The sequence below is a fragment of the Scardinius erythrophthalmus genome (assembly GCF_964197995.2).
Source record: "Scardinius erythrophthalmus genome assembly, chromosome: 22".
In the NCBI taxonomy this organism is placed as follows: Eukaryota; Metazoa; Chordata; class Actinopteri; order Cypriniformes; family Leuciscidae; genus Scardinius; species Scardinius erythrophthalmus.
Window position 1 is genome coordinate 27,795,368 of NC_138242.1, and position 14,701 is coordinate 27,810,068.

Genomic DNA, 14,701 nt, shown 5'->3' on the forward strand with positions numbered 1-14,701 from the left:
CCCTCTGGTCGCGTGCGCGCGAGCACTCTCTTTGCGAAGCAAGGTTCCACTTCCACGTTTTAATGAATGGTTTAACGACTGATCTTTCCAACACTGAACTCACGAGACGTCTGAATCGGTGTATAACAGATCGGTAACACTTTACAATAAGGTTCCATTTATTAAACTCTAGTTATAACTACATTAGTTAACATGAACTTTTAATAAACTGCACTTCTACAGAATGTATTAATCTTTGCTAATGTTCATTTCAACATTTAATAGCCTACATTATTGACATCAAAAGTTGTATTTGTTAACATTTAGTTAATGCACTCAAACAGCTGTATTTTTTATTAAGATTAATAAAGATGAATACATTCAGTAACATGTATTGCTCATGGTTCATGTTAGTAATAAACTAATGTTAAAACATATTGTAAAGTGTTTCAAAAAAATAATTTACAGAACAAATAAGAACCTAAGGTGTGCTTACCCCCTTTAGTACAGCCTATATGGTTAGCAAGATTTAGCCTTAATAAACTACAGCATTTACAACTGAATGGTAGCCTATTCAATTGTAGATGGTAGAAAATAAGACTATTAGTTAAAATAAACTTTTTAATGCTACTTTTTTTTCCCTGCTTTTTTATATTGATATAATTATATACCAAAATAATCTGTTAAAGAAGGATTTTATCTTACAAAGCTATGAAATCCGGAGGTAAAATCACAGCTTTTTTTTTTTTTTTAAAGTGTTGGCCACCGAAGACCATTTTTGACCCAGGTAAAACCCGGCAGGGCCAACCATGTTTGTGTGCGGACATTCACACTTCAAGCAAGAATCGCTAGTGAGGCACGAAATGTATGAATTTAGGTTTTTTTTTATGCAATTTATTTATGACAGCCAGTGTAATTGTTTTTCTAAAACTGAAAATATTTAATGTTCATAAGGTAAACTTTTGTCACACAATGTGGCACAGTAATATTGTGTCGTTAAAGGAAAAAAAAAATTTGGACTGTGCTCCTAAATTTTTTTAATTAGGAGCACAAGTGCTCCTAATAAAACAAGTTTCCATAAAGCCCGGGCTGTACGAAAGCCGTCTATCAGCAGTGATTGTTAAAGTGCATGTCGGATAATCGCGCAGTTGTTCGGACAGACCTGCCCCCACTGCTAAAAAAAATCCTAAAGGAAACACTGCACTGTATAGCCTTAGCCCATACAAATAAGTCAAGAATATACTTTTTATAAAATACAGTAGCCTATATACAATTTTATGGGTGTTGTGGGACTCCATTATCACAGTGGGCCCTGGTCAATTTGTCAATGTTGTGTATCACAGTCTCGAATTGAATCTCAATCTCACCTGCTGAGATGTTGACCTCTAGAGAAATCTTCATGCTAACGTTACCCTGAGCAAGTGGGCTTAGTGATTTCGTCTTATTGACCGTTTTACCTATACTGTCCATAAGGGTGTTATTATGTCTGGCGTAAAGCTGTCAAATATGAACACGCTTTCTCTCACACTAATATGAAACTAGATTGACACTCGGATCTCTTCCGCGGGCACCCTCTTTCACTCAGGTAATTATTATCTGATCAACTGAGAGTTTGCCGGTGTGAGCTTTAAAATAATTAAACTATTAAAGTCTGTGCTGTCGTGTGATAAGTCCATGAGACGAAGAGCAGAGTGTATTTTTTAAAAGTTGAGCCGTTGAATTTGCTTAGCCTACATTAAAATATATCAAATAAATATGGTTGTACTGTATGATAAAACGCCAAATAGGACTACGGCTCTGACAAATACATGAAACTTTGAAATAAAAAAAATAAAAAATCGTGTATACTGTCTTATAAGTTTTACACAATAGAAGAGCAATTGAATTTACATGTGACGTCACATGGCCGCTTGCTCGTCACATGACTGCCTCACGCTTGACGGACGCGGAAGTGGAAACACTAGCTAAAGTAAAAACACAACGCTGCGGATTAATAAAGGACTCTTTATTAAACGAAATGAGTGACGAATATTATCTAGAGCTCAGTGAAAACCCCGTGCAGTTTGAGAACGCGTCGAGCGTCAACAATGTGTTTTTTGACGAGGCGAATAAACAGGTGAGAACACGTTTAATAATTTGAAGTGTAATAATTACATGACAATATAAAGAGATATCAATGCTGTGTCGATAGGCTATGTTTTCCTTTGCAGTGTTAATCATATTCACTGCACGTAGATTAACTAATGCATAACTGGATTAGCCTTTTTAGTTTACGAATATACTAATATTTAGATTAATGTTAACTCTTTCACTGTAACTGTATTATGTGCAATAACTTTGTCATGTATTGTAGTCATCAGGTTTATTGTTTTATAAGTTGATAATACCATAGTCCTTTTGCATATACTTTGGTATTTGATATAATTATATTCATGTATAAAAGTATTTACAATATGCTTCAATTAATATCATGGTACTTCCATGGAACACATTTACAACACATTTTGGTATAAGGGTAAATGATCACATAAGTGTATGTTAGTTATCTGTCATGATGAGTTATGCTTTATGAGTATAATATTGGATGTTTGATGTGATGTAGGTGTTTGCTGTACGGTCTGGTGGGGCCACAGGTGTTGTGGTTAAAGGACCAGATGACAAGAGCTCAGTGGCTTTCAGGTAAGTCAACTTGACTCTTCATTTTTCTATATTCTCATTTGCATGATTTTATTTTTTGTTGTTTTTTTACTTTTACTATTATTAAGTATAGTAATTGTTAATATTTGAATTAGCTGTTATTTTTATTTAGTTTAAATTTTATTATTTCTATATAGCTTTAATAATTTTTTATTTCAGTTTAATAATTTAATGCTTAAACTGAAATTTATTTCAATTAGTTGTCAAAGCAACATTTCTAATTTTCATTTAAGTTTTCCTCTAATATTTTATTTTATTTTATATCAGCTTTATTTTAGTTACTGAAAACTATTTTCAATAGTTTTAGTTAACTATAACAACACTAGAAATGATCCTTAAATTGTGTTTTGTTGGACAGAATGGATGACAAAGGAGAGGTGAAGTGCATCAAATTCTCATTGGGGAACAAAATCTTAGCTGTGCAGCGCACTACAAAATCAGTTGTGAGTATCATTCATCGGTGGTTGCTGTCGCAATAAATGCATCTATTGTTTGCAGGTTCCCTTTAACAGAAATTCTTTCTTTCCTTTTTTTTAGGATTTCATAAACTTTATTCCTGACTATCCACACTTGGAATTCTCCCATGAGTGCAAGGTATATCCCTAAACAAACAAAGATTGACGTTAACAAGTGCTGTTTTCATTTGCTTTCTTTATTTATATGTATTTATTTATGTATATACAGTACCGTTCAAAAGTTTGGGATCATTGTTTAAAAAAAAAAACTTTTATTCAGCAAGGATGCATTAAATTGATCAAAAGTGACATTTTTAATGTTACAAAAATATTTCTATTAAAAAATCAAAGAATTGAAGATTATTCATCAAAGAATCCTGAAAAAAGTATCATGATTTCAGCAAAAATATTAAGCAGCACATTGTTTTAAACGTTGATGGTAATATGAGATGTTTCTTGAGCTCCAAATCAGCATATTAGAATGATTTCTGAAGGATCAGAATTCAGCTTGACATCACAGCAATAAATTACATTTTAAAAGCTATAAAACATTTTTTTTAAATAATTATTTTATTATTAAATAATTTAATTGAATAATGTTAAATTGTTCAAATATTTCATAAAATAACTGTTTTTACTGTTGTTTTGATCAAATAAATGCAGCCTTGGTAAAACTTTTTTCAAAAACATTTAAAAATCGAACCGGCACCGACCAGACATTTTGAATACATAATACATATTTTTGCTATTTTCATTTACCATCCTCAGACAAAGAATGCCAGTATTCTCGGGTTTTGTTGGACCAACTGGAATGAGATTGTATTCGTCACTGACCAGGGAATAGAATTCTATCAGGTGAGGTCTTACATCAAATCAGTAAATTAACTGAAGTAGTTTTTTTAAACAAAATAAGTCATACAGAATCCCTGTGTTTCCTCTGTTCAGGTGCTGCCTGATAAACGAACCCTGAAGCTCTTAAAGAGCCAGAGCATCAATGTGAACTGGTACATGTATTGCCCAGAGACGGCCGTTCTTCTCCTTTCCACCACCGTACAGGGCAATGTGCTGCAGCCATTTGCTTTCAAGGTGAGTTTGGTCTCTTTTTGTTTATTGTTATTTTCAAGCATGAAGAGTTTTGCATCTGCAGATTTGAACCACAAGAGGGCAACAGTAAAACAGATTGACTTCAGTTGTACCCAAACTGTATAAAGTGTTTCTCAGTAACTTTAGGGCTTTCACACTTGAAAGAGTTAACCCTGGGTCATTCTTTGGGTTATCTTACTTCACGTTTCACTTGTTTGTAATTTACCCTGGATTAACAATTAATCGTGGATATTCATAAGCTGCTGTTTCACACTATACACTGCTAAACCTTGGGTTAACGTTCTTTTATTTGCGGTGTCATTGATTGGATGAACACAGCACACATCCTGTTTAAATAAAGGCTCTGCGCATCCTCACATTATATATTGCTGACTGTACTATCATGTTTAGGGCTTTTCGGACTATAAAGGTAATAATAAAATGTTACCTTCTTCCTTCCGTTTGTTGAGTTTTCTGTCACTATTGACCTTTTTCCCCTCAACTTTACTTTTATACTTTATTGTCAGACAAGTCTGAAATGTTTACAACATCCGACATACATTCTACATCGACATACACTTAAACCTCACACATTATGCACAAAATAGCGCAAAAATAGTGCTAACCTCACTCTAAAGCAGGGTTTCATAATCCCGGGTAAAAAGCGATGCTTTTAAATTACAAGTGTGTAACGTTCCTTTACCCGGGGTTAAAAGCAGGGTTTAGAATGGCGATAACCTGGGGTTAAACACAGTGTGAAAAGCCCCTTTGAGTTTCTGATACTGGATTGTTATATCATAAAACTTGCTTCTCTAATCTTAACATGATTTTCTTTAGAGTGCGACCATGTCAAAGATGTCCAAGTTTGAGATTGAGCTGCCAGCCGTTCCCAAACCAGCCAAGCTCAGCCTCTCTGAACGTGACATCGCTGTGGCCACAATGTGTGTATGAGCACTTGAGCCGACAATTGACATGTTGGATTATGAAATAAAATGCAATAATGCATGAAGCCCAGTAGTCACACTCTTTCTCTCAACTGTAGTTATGATCAGCTGTATGTGATGTACCTGAAGCATCACTCCAGAACCACTAACAGTCCTGGAGCAGAAGTGGTCCTCTATCATCTGCCCAGGTCACAATGAGCTAAACAATATCACTGGCCTTCTTTTTTTCCATGTTCAGATCTGTTTTTAAGCATTTTTGTTTTTCTAACCTGTTCCTGCTTTGTTTTAATTGTAGAGAAGGCACCTGTAAGAAGACTCATGTGCTCAAACTAAACACCACGGGCAAGTTTGCACTGAACGTGGTGGATAATCTAGTTGTGGTGCACCATCAGAGCTCACAGGTGAGTTTCACAAGTGCTCAAACTTTAATCAGATGATATTAAAGTGCCCCATTATGCTTTTCTGACATTACCTTTCATGGAGTGTGTAATATAGCTGTTTGTGAATGTAAAGGGTCTGCAAAGTTACAAAGATTAAAGTGCAGATAAATTGAGTTATTGTCTCCCAAAAGAAAGAACTGATTCTGAACTGCTTGAAACGAGTTGTCAGTAATTCTAGTCTTACTTCCTGTATGAACTAATGCAGGTTTGTAACAAATTTGCATAATGCCAGTGTATGGTCTTCATTGGCTGCCTGTGAACAATGTCCACTTTGACCCTCAAACACTGTAGTTGTAGCTGAGACTAGAAGAGTTTAGTTCGTGTTATCAGACATCGTATTCAGCGCTGCGAAAGCAAATCCACTTTGTTGCACTTCCAAAGGATTAGGACTCAGTCTTGAATTGAAACTGTAAAACCGACGCCATCTTTATTGTGTGTATCACTGTGTATCAAGTGCTGAGGAAGATCCAGAGCTGAAATTCAGAAATGCTAATAGGCGTTTAGATAACGAAACATGCTATAAGCGGTCGACCAATCACAACAGACTGTGACATCTGACCAATCAGAGCAGAGTAGGCTCTTGGAGAAGAGGGGTTTAAAGAGACCGAATTCAGACACTGTGAGAAAACAGGTAATGCTACAGTGTATATTATGAGAAAATTGAAGTGGTTTTTTTTTTGTTTTTGTTTTTTAACTTGGATGCATGTGAACCTATTGTAGGAGACTCCAAAACAAAATTAGGAACCTTTAAAATAACATAATAGGGGCACTTTAACCCATTATAATGTACATAATGAACTTGTCACTAACAATGTGCTTTGCTTTACTAATCCTCTGGTATTCAACCAATACAAATAAGAAAAAAATCTCTAATATCTGCCAAGATTGTAATGATGTATTGTGTTTCCCTAATAAATACCAAAGTACTACATAACCTTATTAGCAAACCTGCATAAAATAAAGAACTGATCTGTTCTGTAACTTGTTTGTAATTCTTGTGTCTTTCTGCATTTCAGACATCACTCATTTATGATATAAAACTAAGGGAATTAGATGGTAATGTAAATGTGCATCAGCCTGTGCTTCCTGCGCGATCCATCAACCCCTTCAAGATCCCTCTCACAGGTGAGGAGAGTTTCAGCAAGAGACTTAATTCATTTTCAAAGCGACACCTTTACCTATTTGGTTTCTTCTCTGAAAGTGCAAAGAAGGTAATTTCTCTTTCCACACCCTTACAGGACCTGCGGCCGCTCCAAGTCAGGCCCCTGTGCCCTGTGAACTTTGTATCCTTGCGGGCGAACTGTAAACTGAAACTGAAATGCACAAAACCATATTTACCTTCTCAAATTTTTCCTTAACATTCAAGATTCATCTTCCTGGAGTGTTTTTCAACCAGATATCATCATCAGTGCTAGCGAAGGTACTTTACTAAACAATGCACAAATCAAATCAAAACTATGTTGTGATTGAGAGTAATGATATGTTCTCTGTGCGTCAGGATATCTGTGGTACCTCCAGGTGAAGCTCCAGCCCACGCTGAATCTCCTGCAGGATAAAGGCAAACTCATGGACTTCCTGTTGCGGAGGCGAGACTGCAAAATGGTCATCTTGTCTGTGTGCTCACAAAGTAAGCATCAGACCACTGTAGTAAAAATACCTTATAATAGTTATTTTAGAATAAATTATTTTAAAGTGCCCTTAATATGCTGTTTTAAAGGTTCCTAATTTTGTTTTGGAGGTCTCCTAATAGGAATAATTATTTTCTCTTAATATACATTGCAGCATCACCTCTTTTCTCAGTGTCTGAAACGGTTCGATAAAGGATTCAGTTTCTCTAAACGCTTACTTTCCACGAGCCTACTCTGCTCTGATTGGTCAGATGTCACATTCTGTTGTGATTGGTCTACTCTGCTCTGATTGGTCAGATGTCACATTCTGTTGTGATTGGTCTACTCTGCTCTGATTGGTCAGATGTCACATTCTGTTGTGATTGGTCTACTCTCTTCTGATTGGTCAGATGGCCCAGTCTGTTGTGATTGGTCTACTCTCTTCTGATTGGTCAGATGGCCCAGTCTGTTGTGATTGGTCTACTCTCTTCTGATTGGTCAGATGGCCCAGTCTGTTGTGATTGGTCTACTCTCTTCTGATTGGTCAGATGGCCCAGTCTGTTGTGATTGGTCTACTCTCTTCTGATTGGTCAGATGGCCCAGTCTGTTGTGATTGGTCTACTCTCTTCTGATTGGTCAGATGGCCCAGTCTGTTGTGATTGGTCTACTCTCTTCTGATTGGTCAGATGGCCCAGTCTGTTGTGATTGGTCTACTCTGCTCTGATTGGTTTACTCTGCTCTGAATGGCCCAGTCTGTTGTGATTGGTCTACTCTGCTCTGATTGGTCAGATGTCACATTCTGTTGTGATTGGTCTACTCTGCTCTGATTGGTCAGATGTCACATTCTGTTGTGATTGGTCTACTCTGCTCTGATTGGTCAGATGTCACATTCTGTTGTGATTGGTCTAATCTCTTCTGATTGGTCAGATGGCCCAGTCTGTTGTGATTGGTCTACTCTCTTCTGATTGGTCAGATGGCCCAGTCTGTTGTGATTGGTCTACTCTCTTCTGATTGGTCAGATGGCCCAGTCTGTTGTGATTGGTCTACTCTCTTCTGATTGGTCAGATGGCCCAGTCTGTTGTGATTGGTCTACTCTCTTCTGATTGGTCAGATGGCCCAGTCTGTTGTGATTGGTCTACTCTCTTCTGATTGGTCAGATGGCCCAGTCTGTTGTGATTGGTCTACTCTCTTCTGATTGGTCAGATGGCCCAGTCTGTTGTGATTGGTCTACTCTGCTCTGATTGGTTTACTCTGCTCTGAATGGCCCAGTCTGTTGTGACTGGTCGACTGCTTATAGTACGTGTCAGAAACTAAATGCCAATTTCTATATCTGAATTACAGCTCTGGATTTTCCTCAGCACTTGATACACAGTGATAAGACCATGGTGTTGGTTTTACCATAAGTCTCATACTTTGGAAGAGCAGCAAAGTAGATTTCACAGAGCAGAAAACAGCGTCTTCTCGACATGGTGACAACATGAACCAAACTCTTCCAGACCTCAGCTACAACAACTACAGTGTTTGAGGGCGTGTCTTTGTTCACGGGCAGCCAATAAAAAACATCAGCTGGCATTATGCAAATTTGCTACAAACCTTAGTTGGTTTAACAGGAAGTAAAACTGATGGCTTGTTTCAGGCAGTTCAGAATTGGTTCTTTTGACTCCTTTTATTGTGCATTTTGAAAGTTTGCAGATCTTTACATTCACAAGCAGCTAAATTACACACTACATGAAAGATAATATCTGAAAAGGCATAATAGGGGCACTTTAACCATCTTTTAATCTACTATTACAAAATTAGCAAATATTTTGGTTTTGAACCTGATATGCATTTAAAGACCAATGCATAGCAAGAGTGATTACGGTTAAAGTGTGTAAAGTGGTAAAAAATTGGATGGACATCTAAACTGCATAATTGTTGCAGTTATCTCAGACAATTGCTGTTAGATCGATTGACCAATAATCACGACAGAGCAGGCCCAATGACAATATATGTTAGATATAAAGGGGTGGTTGATTATGATTTCACTTTTTTAACTTCAGTTAGTGTGTAGTGTTGCTGTTTGAGCATAAACAACATCTGCAAAGTTACTACGCTCAAAGTTCAAAGCAAAGGGAGATATTTGCTTTTAAAGAAATCATTTTTTAAGGACTACAACAAACGGCTGGTAGAGACTACACAACATTCCTCCCGGGTTAGTGACATCACCAACCCTAAAATTTACATAAACCCCGCCCCCGGAACACGATTTATAGATTATCAAGACAGAATATGCTAATCAATGACTAGAAGATAACTACACATAAGCTACATAAAATCATCAACTAACCATTCAGAAATGTTGTCTACATGTTGTCACTTCTTCTTGAGTCTCTCCATCATTGTCTGACTCCGGTTTGAACATAAAAGGCTAAAAGGTTTTGAAATTTTCAGTGCATGTCTGTGTGAGGTAAAAGGACACAAGCTGTTGTAGCTCCGCCCTCTGTGCCGGGAGCCGCAGCTCATTTGCATTTAAAGGGACAGACACAAAAACGGTGTGTTTTTGCTCACCCTCAAAAAGAGACAACTTTAACATGCCATATAAAAATATCTGTGGGGTATTTTGAGCTAAAACTTCACATACACACTCTGGGGACATCAGAGATTTATTTACATCTTGTGAAAAGGAGATTATACCACCCCTTTAATAAATGCATTTCTTGGTCTTCAGTGCTTATAGGTGGCGATAAAGGGAACCTTTCTGTGGTGGCTACAGTGTTTGATAAACTCAACCAAGTGTACAAAGAATACCTGGACGCAGAGCAAGCGTACACTGCGGTCAGTATATTCCATGTATGTATGTGTGACTGTGGTGTTCATAGAAAATGTTATTTTTGTGTGAAATGTTAGTTTTTTCTCTCTCCTCAGGCTATTGAGTCAGGGCCCAGCCGCTCCAGCACTACTTATAAAAGGCCCGTCCGGACACAGGCGGTGATAGACCAGTCAGACATGTACACACACGTGCTGTCGGACTTCACCGAGAAGAAGGTAAACGAGGATTTTATTTCGTTTCAGAAGGCAATTGTGTGCACTTTTTCTTTAGTTCTATAGGTCTCAAAAATCTCAGTCTAAAGGAAAGCTAATGTTGTGATAATGTTCTAATGCTCTAAATTGTCTTCTTTGAACAGGACGTGAAGCATAAATTCATCATCGCCGTTCTCATGGAGTACATTCGCTCCCTTAACCAGTGTCAAATCCCCGTTCAGGTATAAACAACACAATTAGGTCTTTAGGAAAATCACTTTTTTACCTAGTAACATCTCATACCTACAAACCAATTTAGAGTACCAGCTATAAATCTTGAATGGATCTGTTACATGTAAACATTGCTAAACATTAATCGTAGCTAGTAGTTTCATACAGTATGTTGGTATGTCCCTCGGAACCATTCATTTCATTTATAAGCTCTGGTATAACTGTAAGTTGTATCTCCGGTTCACCTTAAACTGACCCTCAGGTGTTTGTTGGATGTTTTGCTAGGCGTTGCAGTTGCTTAGACACATTCTCCCTTGAGCTTCTTCAGTAACTGATAATAATCTTTGCTGTGGCCTCCAGCGTTACGCTTAACCCTTCAACATCTTTTATATTGGGGGCGTTCCATAAATAAACTATGCCTTTGAACATAATATGAATGACTATTACTGTCATTTGGAGAAACTTGGAGACACAAACCGCAGGTTCAGCCCCATTGGAACAAATTGGGTTTCGGTGCAATAATTGAACATAGCTTAAGGCTTAACTTTTTTTTATGAGCATTTTAGACTTTATTTGTAGGACAGTGGAGGGAGCAAAAAAGTGGTGGGAGAGAGAGGCTTTACTATTGCTAACAGTTCTTGTTCATTAAAATAAAGCTGAAATAAAATTAAGTATTAGATGAAAAACTTGAACATTAGAAAAGTATCAACTAAATAAAACAAGTTTAAGTTAAAGTAAAACCTAACTTCAAAAGTTACTAAGCTTGATTTCTTTTCATCTATTTGGGTTGGATATGTTTGATTTTTGTCAATCTGTTCAACTTCTTCCTGAATTTAATCTTAAATTTGCGTTATTTAGTAAAGAATCATAATTGAGTCAAATTGCCTAGTTGTCACAGCAAGATTTTTTGTGTGTCGTTTGTGTAATATACAGTGACTCTTTCTTTATCTTTCGTTTCCAGCACTATTTGTATGAGCTGGTTATCAAAACTTTGGTCCAGCACAATCTTTTCTACATGCTGCACCAGTTTCTCCAGTATCACGTCCTGAGCGACTCCAAACCACTGGTGAGGTTTCCATGTTCCAAACTCAATGTCTTAAATTATTGTTCTTAAATATGCTTCAATAATGGCTTCTCATTGATGTTGCTGGCTCACGTTTTCTGCTTTTCTAGGCCTGTCTGCTGCTGTCTCTGGAGAGCACGTATCCTCCTGCTCACCAGCTTTCTCTGGACATGCTCAAGGTATGGAAACCGCTTTATACTCGCATACATGTTCAGTTTAGATGATTTACAGTGTAAGTTCGCTGAACTGGTTCCGGAACAGCAGTTTCTTTTAGTTTTCCCCCCTTTGTTTGGCCTAGAACACTTCACAGTCATCCAGTTTAAAATAGAGACCACAAACATGGAGGTTTTCCAGATTTCCGTCAGTGTTCTCTCCATATTTATGATTCTTTGCCGTCTTTAGCCACTGCCTACAACCCGCTGGATCCTACGGAGCGCCACAAGAAACTTTGCATTCGCTCGCAAAATGTTTGCGTTCCCCCAAGAGAGTTTGGGAGAGTTTTACAGAGTTTTACAGAGTTTAGAGAGTTGACATTATTTTTTTTACTCCATCTCATATTCTTTTCCACCAGCATGTCCCTTTAGGGGCTCTGTAGGATTCTTCACTGGAAACCAAAAGTAACTCACTCCCACTGAAAGTTTACTAAGAGTATTTCCTACTAAAGCAAGGCGGTATTAGAGTATCATAGCAGACTGGTGAGCGTGGCCTCAGACGGCAACATGACAAGTGCATTATGGGTGTTGAAGTTTTCCTATCTATTTGGCAAAAGGCAAGACAACAGCCCGTTCTCTCTGTTTTCTGTGTCAGGTAGCACTGATTTCAATTTTGTTCCACCTTTCTACTTGCATAGACAGCCAAGTTTTATTGAAAGCCCGTTTTGCCAGCGGTGAATCAAGCTTCATTTTGGCTTTCTCTGAGTGATTGACGTGTGTTTTTGTGTGTATCACAGAGGCTGTCCACCGCTAACGATGAGATTGTGGAAGTTCTTCTGTCCAAGCAGCAGGTTTTAGCCGCTCTGCGCTTCATCCGAAGCGTTGGTGGCCACGACAACGTCTCCGCTCGGAAGTTTCTGGACGCTGCACGGCAAACAAACAACACAATGTTGTTCTACACCATCTTCCGCTTCTTCGAGCAGAGGAATATGCGATTACGTGGTAATCCTGGTTTTAACCAAGGTAGGTGGTTTTGATGAATGATTGATGCGTGCTCACGAAATGGGACTAAACTTGATTAGAGCAGATATCAGCACATGATTGGAATTCATTTGACATCATCTTCCTGTTCCAGGAGAGCACTGTGAGGAGCATGTTATCTTCTTTAAGGAAACGTTTGGGGAGAACGCTTTGATGAAGCAAGCCACGGCGTGAAGGACCACGGTAACCGCTAAAACGATGGTCTAACCAGAAGGAATCTGTATTCCATTGAGTAGCAAAATGAAAACCAACCGTATGAAGCTCTAGAGCAAGTCAAGTGTTAAAAAGAGACACTTAACTGTCTTTTCTATGCATGTTTGCCATGAAGTACAGATGGGTTTAGGAGGATAACGCTGTAACAGATTGGTTTCAATGGAGAGTTACTAAAATCGCCAAGTTGCAAGAGTCAACTTAATGATCTGTATGTGAAGCTTAATCATGTAAATATTTGGGGGAAAAAAATGTCTAGCTTTTACAGTATATATAATAAATATATGTTAATAGTGACTATTTGTTCATTTTATTTGCTTTTTGAGATTTTACTGGTCAATTGATTGTTTTAGGTTTAACATTTTTGCTATCGTTAAACCCTACCACCTACAGATCTTTGGGATTTGTAATTAGTATCTTATCTGCCCTACCTGTGAGTTGCCATAGCATTCTGTCTACACAGACTTCCTCTGGCAATCATATATTAAATAACTGAATTGAGCCCACATCACAAGACTTCATTATCACATTTCAACACAATTTAATTTAATAACACTGAGATGTAACAAAGTGTCTATACAGATTGAAACCACATTGATGTTGCTAAATTTCTAAAACAATTGACATTCACAGGTGCATAATGCAGTAGATCTGCACAGATCTCATGAAGATTGAGCTACATGAAGTATGTTTACATACTAAAATAATGCAGATGTTTTTGTGGGCTCTCGCAGTGGATGCAGGTTTGAAGTTTAATCGCTTTCACAGTCAAATTTGCATTAAGACTTCGGTTTTCAATAGTCCACTTTAGACATTCTACTAACTATAAGTGACTTTGCAACTACATGTCAACTTATTCTACTAACCCTAAAAGTCTCCTACTCCTAGTTAGTTGACGTAGTTGCAAAGTTACTTCTAGTTAGTAGTTGAATGTCTAAAGTGGACTATCAAAATAAAGTGTAACAAAAATGTATTCAGCGTTTTCTGAACATTTCCTGTCATTTAAAATGTAGTGGGTGTTTCAATTCAATATTGATGGGACCCTGCAGAGTTAAAATATCATAATGGCCTGTTTTTCCCCCTGAAATGTAAAAGTAGATCGTCTGATAAGTGCACACTTGTGAGAATGTGTCTCAGGGGACAGAAAACAAGCAGTCTGATTTGTTAACTCAGCGGTTTAAAGCAGAATGAAAAACATCAAAAAGCCTTTTAGCCCTTTAGCATTTCTTTCAATTAATATTAAGTGTTTTTCTCTAAGGCCTAGGTGTTAAATTATTAAAACCAAATGTAGATGGTCAGTTGAAATATTCATTTGAGAGTCCATTAAGTACAGTCCAGGGTTCAAGGGTCCTTAATTGAGAGGGTAGCATTTATGCATTGTGTCTGTGAATTTTACTTTTAGACATAATTACATATTTCTTAACTGTTCAAAGCGTATGTTATATTTACAAGCTTTTCTGTTGTTACCCAGACAGTTCTGGTACATGAGAGGGGTTTTCACACAGAATTATGAATATTTGTATTGTCTCAGAAGTCAACATGACGGCCAAATTGATGTTCACACTATTCAAATCATTTGTGCAGTTTATTCTTAATAAAAACATGCCTGTTTTTGTAATCTTTTCATCAAAATTTGACCAAATTGGCTCAGCCTCTAAAACAACTTTCCTTTTCAGCCGACATCTGACTAACCTTTTCCTTTCCAGTCATCAAGAGATCCTCCTTTCCAACCTTCTGACTCAATTCTGGTATGTAACGCACAATTTTTCACAATCAATCAATCAATCAATGACAGT

General features: G+C 37.4%; 1 protein-coding gene across 1 annotated transcript; it reads left to right on the plus strand.

The window, feature by feature from the left end:
* Window positions 1-1,867: 1,867 nt before the first annotated feature.
* On the plus strand, window positions 1,868-14,516 carry rmc1 (regulator of MON1-CCZ1). The gene is made up of 20 exons (XM_081352132.1): window positions 1,868-2,095; window positions 2,582-2,658; window positions 3,035-3,119; window positions 3,214-3,270; window positions 3,900-3,986; window positions 4,077-4,217; window positions 5,052-5,155; window positions 5,257-5,346; window positions 5,454-5,559; window positions 6,615-6,723; window positions 6,837-6,881; window positions 6,965-7,018; window positions 7,097-7,225; window positions 9,916-10,022; window positions 10,113-10,232; window positions 10,373-10,450; window positions 11,401-11,505; window positions 11,613-11,681; window positions 12,452-12,677; window positions 12,790-14,516. The coding sequence occupies exons 1-20, from the start codon at window positions 1,901-1,903 to the stop codon at window positions 12,867-12,869; spliced, it is 2,064 nt and encodes a 687-aa protein (XP_081208258.1). The 5' UTR covers window positions 1,868-1,900; the 3' UTR covers window positions 12,870-14,516.
* The last annotated feature ends 185 nt before the right edge of the window (window positions 14,517-14,701 follow it).